The sequence below is a fragment of the Pelophylax lessonae genome, assembly GCF_965119305.1.
Source record: "Pelophylax lessonae genome assembly, chromosome: 12".
Classification (NCBI taxonomy): domain Eukaryota; kingdom Metazoa; phylum Chordata; class Amphibia; order Anura; family Ranidae; genus Pelophylax; species Pelophylax lessonae.
Window position 1 is genome coordinate 102502855 of NC_138779.1, and position 17273 is coordinate 102520127.

The 17273-nt window shown below is 41.4% G+C and overlaps 1 protein-coding gene across 2 annotated transcripts in view; it reads right to left on the bottom strand.

Moving 5' to 3' along the window:
* The window catches only part of LMTK3 (lemur tyrosine kinase 3), a 158877-nt gene that overhangs the window by 62173 nt on the left and 79431 nt on the right, over positions 1 to 17273 (bottom strand). For both annotated transcript variants that reach the window (XM_082274377.1, XM_082274376.1), the window contains exon 6: positions 16898 to 17016. In XM_082274377.1, the coding sequence (XP_082130503.1) occupies positions 16898 to 17016 (119 nt within the window). The remainder of the gene's footprint in view (positions 1 to 16897; positions 17017 to 17273) is intronic.

Genomic DNA, 17273 nt, shown 5'->3' on the forward strand with positions numbered 1-17273 from the left:
CCCAGCAATTTGCCACCAGGTGTTTTTAGCGTGGATTTGAGCATGGGCTATTGCACAAAGGCACAGGATCTCTCTGAGTCAGGGACTTTCCTGGAGGCGCTGGCGACTGCTCTAATACGTGTGAGCTGTGTCAGGGAGAAGCTGGAGGCAGAAACAGAGGAAAGTGAGCCTGTTGGGGAAACCAGTGATGAAAGAATTAATCTGGGCTTGCCGAAAAATTTGATGCAGAGCAGTCAGAAGAAGACATTTAGGAGTGGAACATGTCAAAGGGGTCTCAGCCTGATTGGTCCTAAGGGGACAGAGGAGAGCAACAGAAGCCCCGGGGTACCCCAGAACTTGACCCTGAAGCCTCTAGGGAAAAAGAGCTATCACTGTCACTGCGCTATCATAGTAATGTTTACAATACTCTGATGCAAGCACCGGGCTTTGGAGTATGGCTACAAATTTCTTAATATTCCCAGGAAACTGAAGGAGAAAATTGAGACAGGGTTGGTGTGAAGAGGAATTATGGGATTACCTCCCCTGTATTCTAGTTGTAGTTCCCAAATATCAGAGACAGCTGGAACTTTGGAAGGATCATCTACACAGACAAAGTTGTTAAAAATGCTGGACACAGGGATCAGAATTGTTCCATTAACATTTGAGGCCCTGACGGGAAGATGGTGCTAGTCCCTGACCTGGATTTTTACATTTAAATTGCTATGTGCTCTTTTTTCTTTCTTTCTCTTTTTTTTTGCCCATTCTTCTGTTGTTCATGCTCTAACTGGCTATTTTTACAGTTTGGTAGTCATCATTAAAATATAAAATTAGGAATTGAACTGTTGCCTTAAGCAGGGGAGAACTTGTAAATGATGCACCATGTTGTGCTCACATTATGCTGGATCTGCATAGGGCACCCTCTGCCCTTGTTACTGTTTGCTGGACCTGTACAGTAAAACCGGCGGCTGCGTTTGATTTTTCTAAATTTTTCACAATATTCTTTTTTCAAGAAAGGAGCCTAGTCATAACATTGTGGCTAAGAACATTGAGGCCTGTTGGACTTTGGTGCCACAAAGCCAAAACAATACTTAAGGTGGTGCACACAAGCTAAGGCCTACTGAGCTTTGGTATACAGAGCCAGTAAGAAAAAATAAATAAATAAATAAAGGAAAGAAGGAGAGACTATCCTTGAACCAGGTTGAGCTGCACTTTAGTTTCTCACAAATATAATGAGTTATTGCATTGCTTTTCTGTGTCACTAGGTGGCTTTAGAGTGCTTATAGGAATTTGCAATTTAAACTTTACTAATACCTAATACCTTAGGGCTATATAATAATTAGACACCATTGATACATTTGAGGATCATCTTTGCGGAGATGATGCTTCAAATCTAGGATTGTGATGTGTGTTGTCTGTTGCTTTTTTTTTTTTCTTTGCAGGGGGAACAATGGCAAGAGATCTAAACTTCAAAGGGAATTTATTGTACTAATTTGTTTAGTGATTCACTGACTACTTACGGTTAGTAAGTGGTAGGGTTCTACCTCAGATAGACTGTTTATAATATGTTCTTCTGTAAAATGGTGCCATGTGGTGTCACCTGGTGGCCTAGTGACAAGCTCAACTGCACTATGTTACTATTTTTGCAATTTCAAACTGTATGTGAAACGCCACATATATTGCTATATTGACTATGGTTACTGTTAACCCTATGTACCCTACCCATCCATTGTAACAGGATACTCTGCTCTTGGGCTCAAGAGAATTTTGGAAGTTTTCTTGCAAATGAGGATAGGACAAGTTTTAAGGGGGGAAAGGAGTGGATGTAGCGCTTTGCCCTAGTCAGTCTAAATTTAGTTTTTGGCTTCACTGTATTTAGTGGAGTGATCTGTTTGTTGGTCTGGTCAGGTTTTTCTAAGGCGAGTGATTGATTGTTCCTCTCTGCCTCTGGAAAAAGCTTCCATAATATAGAATAGGAGGACCAACCGCTGATTTATGGATATTTACAAGAATCAAAACACTCCCTCAGGAGAGGGTGCCTGGAGGGTGGCTGAAAGGGTGATACATGTTTGGGAGTCCTATTCAAAGTGTTTTTGTCCTGTGGCTGCAGCCCCTGGGATGCAGTCTGTGTACTGGGGTTTTGTTGTCCTCAGTGGGTGTTGGGCTGAGGGACTGGAGAACCTATGATAAAAGGATTTTTGCTGGAGTGCATCATCTTGGAGTCCAGTCTGGAGAAGAATGTTTGTCTCCCACATTGAATATTGACACATGGAAGCTGGGAGGCAGATAGCTGTCCTAGGACATTGTGAGTAAGACCTGGTTTGGAAGTGTGCATGAGCTGGAGGGATTTTTAGAGCCAGAAGTTACTGAATGGAATGGTTCTGCTATTACAGAGAACTAAAATTACTGGCCATTGCCTTTTACCTCCAGTCAAGGCTGTTTTAAAATTATTTTTTAGGATTGTCTTACTATTCATTCCTGTTATAGTTTTGGAGTATCCTGAACCCTTAAAGACCCTCCTGTTCACCTTTCTGCAAATAAAATCCACAAAAAAACATCCCTTAGGGTGTGAGCCTGTGTTGTTAGTGTACTTGGGTCTGTGACTGTGGCAGGTAGCCTCTGTGCCACCAAGAGAAACCTGGGCACATTCTGAGCCACCCCTCTGGAGGAGAGCACTACACACCTAATCACAGCTCTTTGCATTACACTAATGAACAAACTGGTATAGTTATATGCTGTGGCACAGGTGATTACATAAAATAAATGTTATTTTTCCTGTTTCTTTTAATATTTTCACCTACTCCTGAGCAAAACAAGTCTACCGGCAAAGATCTAGGTCACTCTTCCATTATGAGTTGGAACACCACTGATTAGTGTTTGAGTTTATTAATGGATTGCTTTAAAAATTGAATACAGTTTTATAAGAATATAAATTAATCCTAAATTGACACAAATACACTTTTTATGGCTTTAGAGTAGATCAAGTTCATCCAAAACAGGGATTTTTTGTTCCTCTGTCTACCTGTACAAATGAAAACAGAACAATTAAAGCAGTTGATGGAGGAAAAAAGCCCTTTTCCCCTATTGTATATACACTGCTCAAAAAAACGAAAAGAACACTTTGAAAACACATCAGATCTCAAAGGGGGAAAAATGTCATGTTGGATATCTATACTGATATGGACTGGGTAATGTGTTAGGAACAAAAGGATGCCACATCGTTTGATGGAAATTAAAATGATCAACCTACAAAGTGCTGAATTCAAAGATACTCCAAAAATCAAAGTGAAAAAATGATGCAGCAGGCTAGTCCATGTTGCTGAAATTTCATTGCAGCAACTCAAAGAGGTACTCAGTAGTTTGCAAGGCCCCCACATGCTTGTATGCATGCCTGACAATATCGGGGCATGCTCCTAATGAGACAATGGATGGTGTCCTGGAGTGTTTCCTCCAAGATCTGGAACAGGGCATCACTGAGCTCCTAAACAGACTGAGGTGCAACCTGGCGGCATCGGATGGACCGAAACATAATGTCCCAGGGGTGTTCTATTGGATTTAGGTCAGGAAAGTGTGGGGGCCATTCAATGGTATCAATTCCTTCATGATCCAGGAACTGGCTGCATACTATTGCCACATAAGGCTGGTCTTTGTCGTGCACCAGGAGGAACTCAGGACCCACTGCACCAGCGTAGGATCTGACAACGGTTCCAAGGATTTCATCCTGATACCAGATGGCAGTCAGGGTGCCATTGTCTAGCCTGTAGAGGTCTGTGCGTCCCTCCATGGATATGCCTCCCCAGACCATCCCTGACCCACCAGCAAACCGGTCATGCTGAACAATGTTACAGGCAGCATAACATTCTCTATGGCTTCTCCAGACCCTTTCATATTTGTCACATGTGCTTGCTGGGAACCTACTCTCACCTGTGAAAAGCACAGTGCACCAGTGGCGGACCTGTCAATTCTGGTGTTCAATGGCAAATGCCAATCAAACTCCATGGTGTCGGGCAATGAGCACAGGGCCCATAAGAGGACGTCAGGCCCTCAAGCAACCCTCATGAATTCTGATTCTGATTTGGTCAGAGACATTCACACCAGTGGCCTGCTGGGGGTAATTTTGTAGTGATCTGGCAGTGCTCAGCCTGTTCCTCCTTGCACAAAGGAGCAGACATCCAGTCCTGCTGATGGGTTAAGGTTAAGGACATTCTACGGTCCTGTCCAGCCCTCCTAGAGTAACTGCCTGTCTCCTGGAATCTCCTCCATGCTCTTGAAACTGTGCTGGGAGGCACAGCAAACCTTCTGGCAATGGCATGTATTGATGTGCCATCCTGTAAGAGTTGGACTGTCTTTACAACCTCTATAAGGGTTCAGATAACGCCTCATGCTTTAAGTAGTGACACTGACCCTAACCAGATGGAAAACTAGTAAAAAAACAGTCAGAAAAGATGAGCAGGGAAAAAATGTATGTGTGTCTGTGTGCCTCCGTGTGTCTGTGAGCAGATCCGGATCAGGAAGTCTTCCCGATCCGGATCTGCCATGGAACGCATTGCGTTCCGGAACACAGTACGCTACTGCCGGCATTTCGTTTGGTCTCTGCACGAGACATAATATCAATGCTGATTTTTATCTTCTGTAATGTGAGTACCCTTTTAACATATATCTAAATAAAGATACCGTACGGAATTACACTATATGTCCCCCCTTTTATTTATTCCACACACTGCACCACCGGAGCATTACCCAAACGGAGGACTGGAGAGTAGCAGGGTCACCTTCCTCTCCCCCACGCTAAGATACAAGGAAGTTGATGACCATAAGGAATACATTTTTGCTGCTGTGGCTTACAGTTAACACACCTTGCCCAATACCCCTGTGTGGGGTTGGGCACTCTGGTGAGTGCAATCTATTTCACCAATCACTTTGAGCACCCACTCTAGTGCACGAGGATTGGATTTCAGCACCACTTGAAGATCAAGCACTCCCCCTGTTTTTGATGTACTTCACTCAGTGTGCTTCTATTCTATGGACTTTTAGAGTGTATTAAGGAGCACTCCAGACCAAACAGTGGGACACATTTGTTTATACTGCACTTAATTAATTCTCCTTTTCTTTGTCACCTGGATTTAGTTATTGGGAACAAATTTCCCATTCACTGAGCACTTTATTAGTGTATACACATACCAGTATACACCACACACAGATTTATACCTGTTCATCACTTTGCACTTTAGTAATAAATATTTTTTATTCTGATTATTTTGGGTCACCCATATATACCTTTTTCATAGTATATAATTGTCACTAATTATATTGTGTCACCGATATAGATACCCTTTCTATACATTTATAATATATATATATTTTTCAAGCTTCTATATCACTATATCACTTTATTACTAGTCACTTTATATCTATGCATATTTGATGGTTTGAGTATTTTTTGATATATATGTTTTAAAGATTTTAAAGGAATTTTTTTTATAACATTTATCTGTGAATATTAACTAGCTGATGATTTAGGAGATATCAACTATTTTGCACAATATTTATCTGTGACCACCTAGAGATTTATAGTAGGTCCCCCTTTTGGCAGCGCCAATTCCCTACCCCTCTACACATTTCATATCCAGATATAGCATTGCTATATTTCAGGGAGGCTGCAGCCCACTATCCCCCCACATTTCCATAGCGCGGGTTTTCCTTAATTTCCTCTGTGTGTCTGTGTTTGTATAAATCCAGGAAGTGAGCGGTCAACAACTTCAGCTGCCCACAGTTAAAATGGCTGCAGTCAGACTTAGTGGAGGGAGATTTCTGCAGCATATTTGGCAAGTGCAGAATCACAGAACATATAACATAACATGCAAAGTGGTTGGAGGGAAGCTTCAGAATGGCAAAGATGTTTTTATTACTAATTAAGTGAGCAGATTGCAGTTCCTCTTTAACCACTTTACCACTAAGTACTGTAATAGTACTGCGGCAAAGTGGCTCTTGTAGGTCTGACGACGTAGACCTACGTCGCCAGACTCCTCCCCTGTAGGCGGCGCTCGCACGCCGCCGTAGGCGCGCTCCCACTGTTTTCATTCACAGCGGGAGTCGGGCCAGGGGAGGAGCAGCGGCGATCGCCGCTGCTCTGCCCCGATCGTCGGGGATCTAGTGTGGAGATCCGCCCACCTGTGTAAACACAAGCGGGCGGATCTCCTCAGTGACAGGGGGTGACAGATCGGAGTGTTCAGCATAGCTGGACATCCGATCTGTCCCTGTCTCACACAGTCACCCCCCCCCCCCACAGGTCAGTAAGCACCAGGCATACATTAACCCCTCCCTCTCCAATAAAGTTAACCCCTTCCCTGCCAGTGTCATTTTTACAGTAACAGTGCATATTTATAGCACTGATTACTGCAGTAATGTCACTGGTACCCCCAAAAGTGTCAAAAATGTCAGTCAAGGGTCCGATCTGTCCGCCGCAATGTCGCAGTCCCGCAAAAAAAATCGCAGATCGTCGCCATTACTCGTTAAAAAAAAAACACAAAAAATGACATAAATCTTTCCCTTTGTTAGTAAACGCAATAACTTTTGCGCAAACCAATCAAAATACGCTTATTGCGTTTTTTTTTACCAAACATGGGTAGCAGAAAACAAATTGGCCAAAAATTTTTAAAAAAATTGGTTTTTACATCTTTTTTGGGGGGAATTTCATATAAAAAAATTTGAAAAATATTGTTATTTTCTCAAAATAAACGCTCTTTTTTTGTTTATAGCACAAAAAGTAAAAATCGCACAGGTGATCAAATACCACCAAAAGAAAGCTCTGTTTGTGGGAAAAAAAGGACGTCAATTTCGTTTGGGTACGGCGTCGCACGACCGCGCAATTGTCAGTTAAAGTCGCACAGTGCCGAATCGCAAAAAGTGGCCCAGACGTAAGACAGCAAAATGCTCTAGTGGTAAAGTGGTTAATGTCCTATTGTTATTGCTAAACTTCTCTCCCACACTCACTGTCTTCTTAACCATGGCATAATGACTAATTGACTTGTAGTCCAAGATAAGAACAATGAGAGAAAAATAGTCTATTTGAGACAACACTGGAAGAGATCTAGGAACACAGGAGAATTAAATTTCTGTAGCACCCTACAGGTTGGTGCTAGGTAAATATATAGTGGGCCTTATCTGCCTACCAGCAGGGCTGTGATTTATTTAGTTAGGGTGTCAGGGCTTCCAGATGTGCCTGCTGAGGGGAGAAGTATCCCCATTGGCTCCTGTGAGAGGCTTCTCATAGGGCAGTGTGGGAAGCCCAATCAGGGGACACATCCAAGCTTGTAACTACCCCAGAAGGCAGATTATGCTGCAAAGGATTCTGTGAGTGGGTATAGGTTTGGGGGAAGTGCGAGACAGGGTGTCTTTGGTGGGAGCAGAGTCCCAGGAGGGAGAGTATGGCTGTGTAGTGGATGTCTCGGGTTGTCGCCTGAGAATCCAGAGAGTGTTGAGCTGAGCTGAGGGGATCTGGTGTGCCGAGAGCCTGTGGAGCAGAGAGGAGTCCAATCCCAGGAAAACCTACACAGGTCGTGAGTACTGTGGATTGCCCCAGGGGTTCTGCCAGAGTCAGAGGGGACCACTCCGGAAGAGGTTCTGGGATCCAGTGCCAGCTAGCTGAAAGGGGGTACCTAGGTTGAGGATCCTTAAGTTATAGAGGGGGGTACATAGTCAGTAAACCCCGAAGAGTTCAAGGTTAAAGGGGGCACCTGCATATGGGCCCTGAATTGGACAGAGTGTGACAGTTGAGAGTTGCGGCTTTACAGAAATCCACAGCGTACTACCTCAAGCCAGTGCAAGGCAGGAGGGGAGTATTTAGTGACTTTGCAGTACAGCAGTGTCAGTAATTCTACAATTCACAGTCTTGGGTCTTCTGGACTTATTGTCGAGGATCCAGCACTTCGATCAAGCTACAGTGTGTTCTCAGTGTTAGTGAGCGTTGGGCGACGTCGGCTGGCGTCAAGGATGCGCCAACAGGCGTTTTTCTAAGATTAAGTCCCAAGTGTAATTAGTTAAGCCTAAAGGAGTATCCCACTCAGTCCCTTCTCCCATCCCCCTTTCTACAATAAAAACCACAAAACCAAGATGCCGGAGTCATCCATGTCTCAGTTCTCACACCCAGGGTCGCAGCTCACATGAGCTGGAGAGGTAACCGGTAACAATGGCAGACCCACATCAGGCCACATGCCTGGAAAACCTGCTACATTTCTGCTAACATTTTTTGCACTCATAAAACAGATACATCAAAATGCTTCCAATGGTATATTTAAGAAGAAATAGTACAGTTAAATTTATCACATTATGAGACCAATATGGAGACGCAGAAGACTCAGAAGATGGAAGGGCTGAGATTTGAACTTATATGTCCGTGACAGGTTTATTTAAAAGAGAAGTATGGGTTTTTAAGAATACATTTTTTTTTATGAAATAAATATTGCTATTTTACTATACCATGTGGTCGTCCATCTTTCCATACTAGTAAAGTCCAAAACTCTCCAGTTTGTAAATAGATGTATCATATGGATAAGGTACCCTGAATATAGCCTACTTTTTCTCATCCAAACTTTTTTTTAAGGATCATACTTACCTAGGTGGATGCAGCATTAGTCTGATGCTGCATCTGTCCCCCACCAGCTCCAAGACTGGGAACTAAGCGATCAAACACTGCCAATGGCTCGGTTCTCAGAGCTCCCTAAGCAGAGAGCTGGTGACTGTCAGTCACCGCTGTCTGCTCTGTCCCCCTCCTTGCTCACTGGAGCACTGGGCTGTGGAGGGAGTGGGAGCGGCTGGCTCAGGCTCCCAGCGTCTCACTGAGAGGCTGCGCTGGGTGCCTGTCCAGGCATGTAGGCGGATCCCGACTTCATTGTCGCAATCTTGCCTAAGCCTGGCCGGTTCTGTACAGTCAGCCGAAAGAAGGCTTCAGCCCACTGTCTGCTGAAAACGAGTTGCACTCCTGTGATCCACAGGAGAAGTTCAGCCAAACACATTTTGGCTGTACTACTCCTTTAAATGTTAATTCCCAGAATACCATAGGTCTATTGTACCTAACTGTAGGAAAGAACAATCCACAGCTACCAATCACAATTTATACTGCATTGCTGTTAGTTTTTTGAATTGATGAACCTCTTAATCTAAATGGCAGCTAATTTAGATACTGTATTCTGAGCATCACCAAAATTCTTAGCACTGATATAACATATAATGCCTTAGGTGTTTTTCTGCTGCTTTGTTATAGTTCAAGCTTTTGTGGGGCTACCAACAGTCATACACCTGTAAAACAAGGTTGTATGCATCAAACCTATGATGTGCTAATTTATTTTTCTAGGAACATGCCCCATATACTGTAAATAGCAGAAGAACAGAAGCCTGCTTTGACCTCAGTCTCATGAAGCAAGGTTGAGACGGGATCAGAATGGCTTTTCAGATTACACTCATGTACTGTACAGGTGGATTTGGGCTGTTCTGGTTCTAGCATTTTGCTACTAAAATGTAACAGACAACAAAAGAACCTCTCTGTGGAGTGCTGGGGGGTGTGAGACTGTCCAGCCCAATTACAGTACATGTGCTCACACTTGGTGGCTGTTATAAGTGTAACTGTAGTTCCACAAAATGGAATCATTTACCATGGATGATGAAAAAAATAAAAGATTTATTGTAAGTCAAAAAGAAATGGGAGTTCCAAAGAAGCTGTGAACGGCTGTAGGCAATGCATAGCAAAAAACAATTGTTCATGAACCATCACCCTGAATAATGATCCCCGTAGGACTACACATATGAGAAACCCAAACACTGAATGGAAGGCAGGAAGTGATCTGCCCGAGAAGAAACTGACCTGTCTCCACAATGTGATGAGCTGTGTCTCCGTAGTGTGTCACAGTGAGCTGGAAATGTGGATAAAAACCAGAAAGGGGAGAGCAGCTTTACTTCCCATGCTGCATGTTCCGCTTAACTCAGAGTGCTGTCTTGGACGCTGCAGCGGCAGCCTTGCAAACCACACTGTGATCAGCAGGCGGGGAGGCTGGAAGTGAGCGATCCTGCTGTAGGTGGAATCCCAGATAAGGAATGGGTCCGGCTGGACAGCTGAAGCTGCGCTCCTTGTGTAAGGAAAAAGATCAAACAGGGATGATGGATCCAAAGCCTGGCCCTTCATTACAAAGCTGTCACCATGACAACCCCGAGCAGATCACTTCCTGCCTTCCATTCAGTGTTTGGATTTCTGATATGTGTAGTCCTACGGGGATTATTGTTCAGGGTGATGGTTCATGAACAATTGTTTTTTGCTATACATTGCCTACAGCCATTCACAACTTCTTTGGAACTCTCATTTCTATTTGACTTACAATAAAACTTTTATCTTTATCATTATCATCCATGGTGACTGTTTCCATTTTGTTGAACTACAAATAACAGCCCACTTATAACAGCCAGCAAGTTTGAGCACGTGTACTATGATTGGGCTTGACAAACTCAAATCCCCCAGAGCTCCACATAGAGGTTATTGTGTTGTTTGTTGAGTATTGGGACCATTAAGGTACACAGGTGTTCCTCTCAGCTGCAGCTGGATACTCAATCAATGCTTTCCATGGTCCACTATAGAGCAGCATAATCATTTGTTTTTTGTATTACTACTAAAATGTAAGTAAATTATGTCTTTTTTATTTTGTGCTGTTTTGGATCTCATGATCATAATCATTATTAATACCTTACAAGTACCATAAATTGTTACATAAATACAAATAGGAATAGAAACTGCACTAAACCAAAAAGGAAGATTATAAAGAAAAATATAAAACTTGCAGTTAGAGTAGACTAAACGAAAGGGTAAATAAACCACACACCCAAGTATTCAAGCCATTTGTACACTTAAAGTGGAACTAAACCCATCGAAGTTACATTACCGGCATGCCTCATTCACCTCATTTACTAACCTAAGTGACAATTCACTTTACAAAGTAAAACGTCTCTTCTCAGTGCTCAGTACTCAGCTAAGGCTGGCCATACAGCCATACATTATACAATGTTATTGCAAAATTTTCCTTTAGATTTACCAAAACCATATAATATGAGGTCAAACATAAACACTTTCAGTTTGTATGCAATCAGGCCCTTGCACTACATAGTTGAAGGTAAATCTAAAGGAAATTGAATAAGAAAATTGTATCGTATGGCCAGCCTACATGTTTTCTGTTGTATAATTCTGCTCTGTCACATAATTCTGGAACTTCTTTTTTTAATGTGATAGACATCAAGATGTGGCAGACACCGGGGTAGGAACACAACAGAGATGTCCTTTTCCCCCTAGTAGCAAGTTATGCTGTAGTAACTCTGTTCTCATTAGCAATAAAAAGTAGACTTTCCCAATAATCCAAAGCAGGTATAGCTTTCCTCCACAGACATTAGTCGAGACTGAATGCTGGGGGTGAACTCTTTATTGAACAAACTCACACCGAATATATACAGGATGGACATCCCCCTCCTGTGTGTGTGAAGCAGTCTTCATATGTTTCTTGAGATATATGCTTGATAAAGATTACTGTCCTATTTGAAGTAATCCAAACCATATTCCCAGTGTCCATTAAGTACCTGTCACAATCAAGGAGCATGATTAGGACACCTGTCCTACATCTTTTAGTGGGTAATCAGGAGAATTTGTTAATCACTTTAAGACCGGAAGGATTTGCCCCCTACCTGACCAGGCCCTATTTTGCAATTCGGCTCTGCGTTACTGTAACGGACAATTGCGCGTACGATGCTGTACCCAAATAAAATTGATGTCCTTTTTTTCCCACAAATAGAGCTTTCTTTTGGTGGTATTTGATCACCTGTGCGATTTTTATTTTTTGCGCTATAAACATAAAAAGAGTGACAATTTTGAAATAAAAAAAAAAAACATTTTTTACATTCTGCTATATGACATTCTCAAAAAAAATGTAAAAATCAATTTTTTTTAACATTTTAGACCAATTTGTTTTCTGCTACATATTTTTGTAGCAGTAATTTGCATTAAGCGTATTTTGATTGGTTTGCGCAAAAGTTATTGCGTCTACTAACTACAGGAAAGATTTATGTCATTTTTATTGTTTTTTTTTTTACTAGTAATGGCGACAATCTGCGATTTTTTGCGGGACTGCGACATTGCGACGGACAGATCGGACCCCTGACTGACATTTTTGACACTTTTGGGGGGACCAGTGACATTACTACAGTAATCAGTGCTAAAAATATGCACTGTTACTGTAATAATGACACTGGCAGGGAAGGGGTTAACATTATGGGTGATCAAGGGGTTAAATGTGAGCCTAGGGGAGTGATTCTAACTGTGGGGGGGGGCGTGGCTTCTGAAATCACAATAAAGACATGTGATCCTATATAGAAGGATCACATGGGCTCTATGATCATTGCAGGGAGAAGAACGGTCAGCTGTGTTTACACAGCTGACCGTTCTTCTCTCGCAGCGGGGAACGATCGCGGGTGTCAGGCAGCAATCGTAGCCGCCTGCCCACTGCATCGGCTTCTCCGCTGATGAGCAGGGGAGGGAGCATGCCGCCGGCAGCACGTGCTCGCCCCCTAGCCTCCCGAGAGCGAGCGCCGTACATGTATGGCGATTTGCCTGGGAGCGGCTACCTGCCGCAGTATAACAGCGGCAGGCGGTCGTTAACTAGTTAAAATACATTTTAGTCAACGAGGAAGGCAAAATGAAGGTGGATTTTAATGTTTACCTAAAAAAAGAAGGGTACATTTAAAAGCAGACTGTTCATACTTACGTCTTTAGCAAGCACTAATTGAATTGTTAAAAAAATTACAAAAATAGCAAATAATGCAAAGCAAACTAAATACCACATACATTTCGCTTCAGTGAATTGACCAGAATAGAAATGTAATATAAGGAATTACATTAAATCAGACTACTTGGAAGTCCGTTAAAATATAGGTATTGTGAGTACTTTAATAAAAAGAATGGACTTTCACTGTAATGTAATATACAGTAAACCCCCGGTTACGTTCCGGACCCAGCCGCAAAAAGTGAAATTCCGCAAAATAGAAAAAACCCTATTAAAATGCATTGTAGGCATGTTTTTTTTACTGTCACTGTACGTGTAAAAGCATTTTAAGTTCTTTAAACACACTTTTAAAACAATAGAAACTCATTGAAACACACATAAGATACTGAGAGACATAGCAAGAGCTATGGAAAACACAAAAATATTTCATTTTTAATGATTTATATAGTAAAATAACATTACAAAAAAAAAAAACGCAATATACCGGGACCGCAAAAACTGAACCGCGATGGAGCGGGGGTTTACTGTACCTGAATTTTGTAAGATTTTATTATGATGTGTTAATGTGAATACAGAATACATGTTTTTGGAGCTGAAGACACACATGTTTGTAAAACATAATTTAGAGAACCGACAGATGAGATTATTCACTATTTTCAGTAATGTAACCATTCAAGTATATATGGTTGATCCTGACCCGCTACTTTGTGTCCTTGTATAAGGCACATGCTTTGGTTATCTTATATAGCTGTTAGCAAAAAAACATTTCTATCACGAGGTCACATTTAATTTTTTTTTTCCATTATAAGTCAGTTGATAAAATATTTTATATAACCTTCTATACACTGAACTGAGATGGAGCACTTGGATATATTAAGGTAATGTTAAAACTACCTTAACCCCTTCCTGCCAAGTGTGGACATTTATGTGGCCTCATAGAATCAGGTCCTCTTCTGTTAGGCTGCATATAGCCATACATGTGTTTATGCAGGGGGGTTGCTCCCAGCACAGGGGCCGAGCTTTCACTGAGAGCCCCAGGCCCCATACTAATGATTGGGAACCTGGAAGCCCATTTCCTGAGCACCTGATTGCTGTGATAGCCTCTGATTGGCTATCACAGCGATCAGTGACTGTGGAGCCCACCCATGTGTTTTTCCACCTCTTGAATGGACAAGGTCAGGGTTATAGTTAGGTTCAAGGTCAGGGTCAAAGTTCAAAGTCAGGACAAAGGTCGGGGTAAAGAGTTGGGGTGAAAAGTAAGGGTCAGTGTATTTTAAGTAGGATAAAAAAAAGCAAAATTTATAAAAAAATTAATAAAATAAACTATTTGTTCTGGGCCATACTACAGGTACAAACAACAAATAAGATACACATATGTGGTAGCACTGCGATCATCAGGAGCAAGATAATTTATTTGGGGTTTTTCTTTAATGGTAGGTTATGGTAGTATCAATAAATATACAACTAAAATTAAAAAAAAAAAAAAAAAAATATATATATATATATATATATATATATATACATGGTATATATATATATATACAGTATATATATATTACTACTCCAGGGTAGTTTTTCTTAATAAAAAACTAAAAAAAAAGGAGACATCCATTATCATTTACTACCAAATGAAAGCCTAACTTGTCCTGAAAAAAAACAAGATACAATGCACCAGGATACACTACGTTGTTTCAGTGATATGCACAGTTTTACTAACACATGTCAAAGTTGCAAAACTGTGTAAGAGCATTAGGATTTGTCTAACCCTTGTCATGACATAGTTAGAGAGGCTGTCATGGGGCAAAGGGGAGTGGGCAAACCTAGACATTGGAAATTTCCAATAGGCCCCACTGAACACATTCATATTGGCCCATCATTATGATGGACAACCTCACTGGCCAATAGAAATGTGCAGGAGGTACCTCTAGACGCCTTTACTTCATACTTTACCACCCCCAGTTACAGAGTCTCTTTAAATTGTATGTAAAAATCTATTTTTCTGTATGTTTAACATCATGCCTTACTGTATATTGCTTTTACAGAATAAGCTTGCCAGAATTATTTTTAGTAACAGTAATTCCTGTTTCAGGCTGACATTGCTAAGCTGCCTATCAGGTGTTGGGCTGCTTATCAGGATTCCGCAGGTCATGTGCCAACTGAAGTAGCAAAAATGGCAGGTTGGTAATGTTGCAGGTTTAGAAGATATTAATTTTTACCTACAGGTAAGTTTTATATTAGGCTTACCTGTAGGTAAAAGTTAAAAAGCGGAGTATACTACCGCTTTAATGTGGTCTTTTCCTTCTCCTCTAGGGCAGTGGTCCTCAACCCTGGCCTACAGGGCCCACTAACAGGCCAGATTTGCAAGATAACTGAAATACATCCCAGGTGATATAATTTGCTGCTCAGTGATTGCAGTACTCTAGTCTGCATCTCCCCAAGGTAATACCTAAAATCTGGCCTGTTAGTGGGCCCTGTAGGCCAGGGTTGAGGACCACTGCTCTAGGGCACATAGCATCCTTATTTTCTGACATGCTAACATGCCCTATTACTCCTCCTACTCAAGTGTGATTATGTGTATACGCACTTCAATCCCTGCCATTTAATGTAGGTAAATGTTCCTGGCGCTTTACCTCCTCCCCCTCCCCCCTCAAGGGTACATAGCATCCATGTATTTTGAGTCTATTAATGCATCCTTTCCTCCTCTTCCTCCTCCCCTCACAAACTGAGGCTTTACTATCACTTTAAGGGAGTGCCCAAATTGCATTGCCATGTCTACCCATTTAATACAGCTAATATGCTGCATGCAGAGGCTGCAGACTACAATGGCACTGTTGACAGCAGATACTTTAAAAAATGCCCATGCTGCAGAACTCTATATACTCTATATATAGCACTTTCTATATGCTGCCTATTCAAGTGCTCGCAAGCTGTCCTGATGCTGGCCAATTTGTCCCAAAAGCATACCCGAAGGAGGTTCCGGGAATGCAGGGTTGTGGTTTTGAAGTGTTTCTGTGCACTCATTTTATTAAACTTTTAGGACAATGCAATGTGGTACTCTGAAAAATAAGCTCACAAGCTATAATATAAAACAGTTTTCCCACTGGCCATAGCTTTTATATCTGTAGTGCTTACTACTTCCACTGTTCAATTCAGACCTATTGAATTAAAAAATCAGGAGTTGCGGACAAAACTATCTAAACTTTCCATGTTGTCGTGCAACAGATTAGTGTGCTGCTGCTGTATGTAAGCTAAGCAATAACGTAAAATTTTAAGATTCCATTACATTCAAAATATGCAATGTCTGAGTGTGGTTGAATATGTTGCTGACACCATATTATTCCACTCAGTCACCCCGCTATGTAACTCAAAAGGATTGAGCACTTCCACACAATAACAATAAAGTAAAACCAATAAAACAATCAGTGATACATAAAATTATTACAATAGTCTTTCTGCAGCCTCCTTAAACTAGCAGATAATATATAAACATCTAAAGAGAGTCCATAGATTGAGATGTGCAGGATATCTTACCAGAAAAAAAAGTTCAAATGTCCCTGCTGTGCCGAACTTTTAAATTTTTTTTTTTTTTTTTTTTTTTTAGCACTAGGGCATGCCTCCCATTTGGTACTGCCCACATCTCATGTCCTTTGGTTGAGAATCTCTTGTCTATTAGTCTTGAAAATGGCCGTAATTGATTTTCAAGATTCGATTCCCGCATAGCCTTCAATGGAGTTTAGATTAAAGTTCATAATTTTTGGACTTTAGGATTGATTAGCTGAACAGCTCATGGCCTGAACCAAGGCCAAAACGCTCATTCCTACTGGCAGGCTGCCAAGTTAGTTTTGGTGGTGATGGCATTGGGGGGTAGTAAGTTAACTACTGAGAGGAATGATAGTAAACATTTTTAGGTATGAAATTTGAGAATGAATTAATCCACAGTGCCTGTTATAACAGACGCATGTGGAGGATTTGTTTTAGAACTTGTTTACTGCTTGTTTAGACCATGTGAACATTTAAGTGTCCATAGGCTGGCCACCTGGTCTACATTCTACAGACTGCATCCTAATAGGAATGAAGGACACCTCCAGTTTATCGCACTAGCCATCTATTACCTGTAAGGCTGGGCTTCTGACAGGAACTTCCGCTGCTCCAAAGGGCTTGCATTCACTCTGAGTTCTTTAACTACCACTTGCGCAGGAGTATAATCTGAGAATATCTCCCCCAATATCACCTGTTACAAAGGATCAGAAAAAATGAGTTGTTCACTTAGCATTTTCTTAAATCATTCACTAACATGAATCTGCCAGGTAGTTTAGAGATTTATAAGTAAAAGCCTCAAAGCAAATGCTTCTAGATGCCTTCAATTTCATTTTTTAGCTAAAAAGCCCTACTTTGTGTTAATATTTTTATTTGATTCCCGCAGTCTTATTTTCATGACCTCAGAAGTAAGCCATGTCTACCAATGTCTACCAAAAACATGATAATATG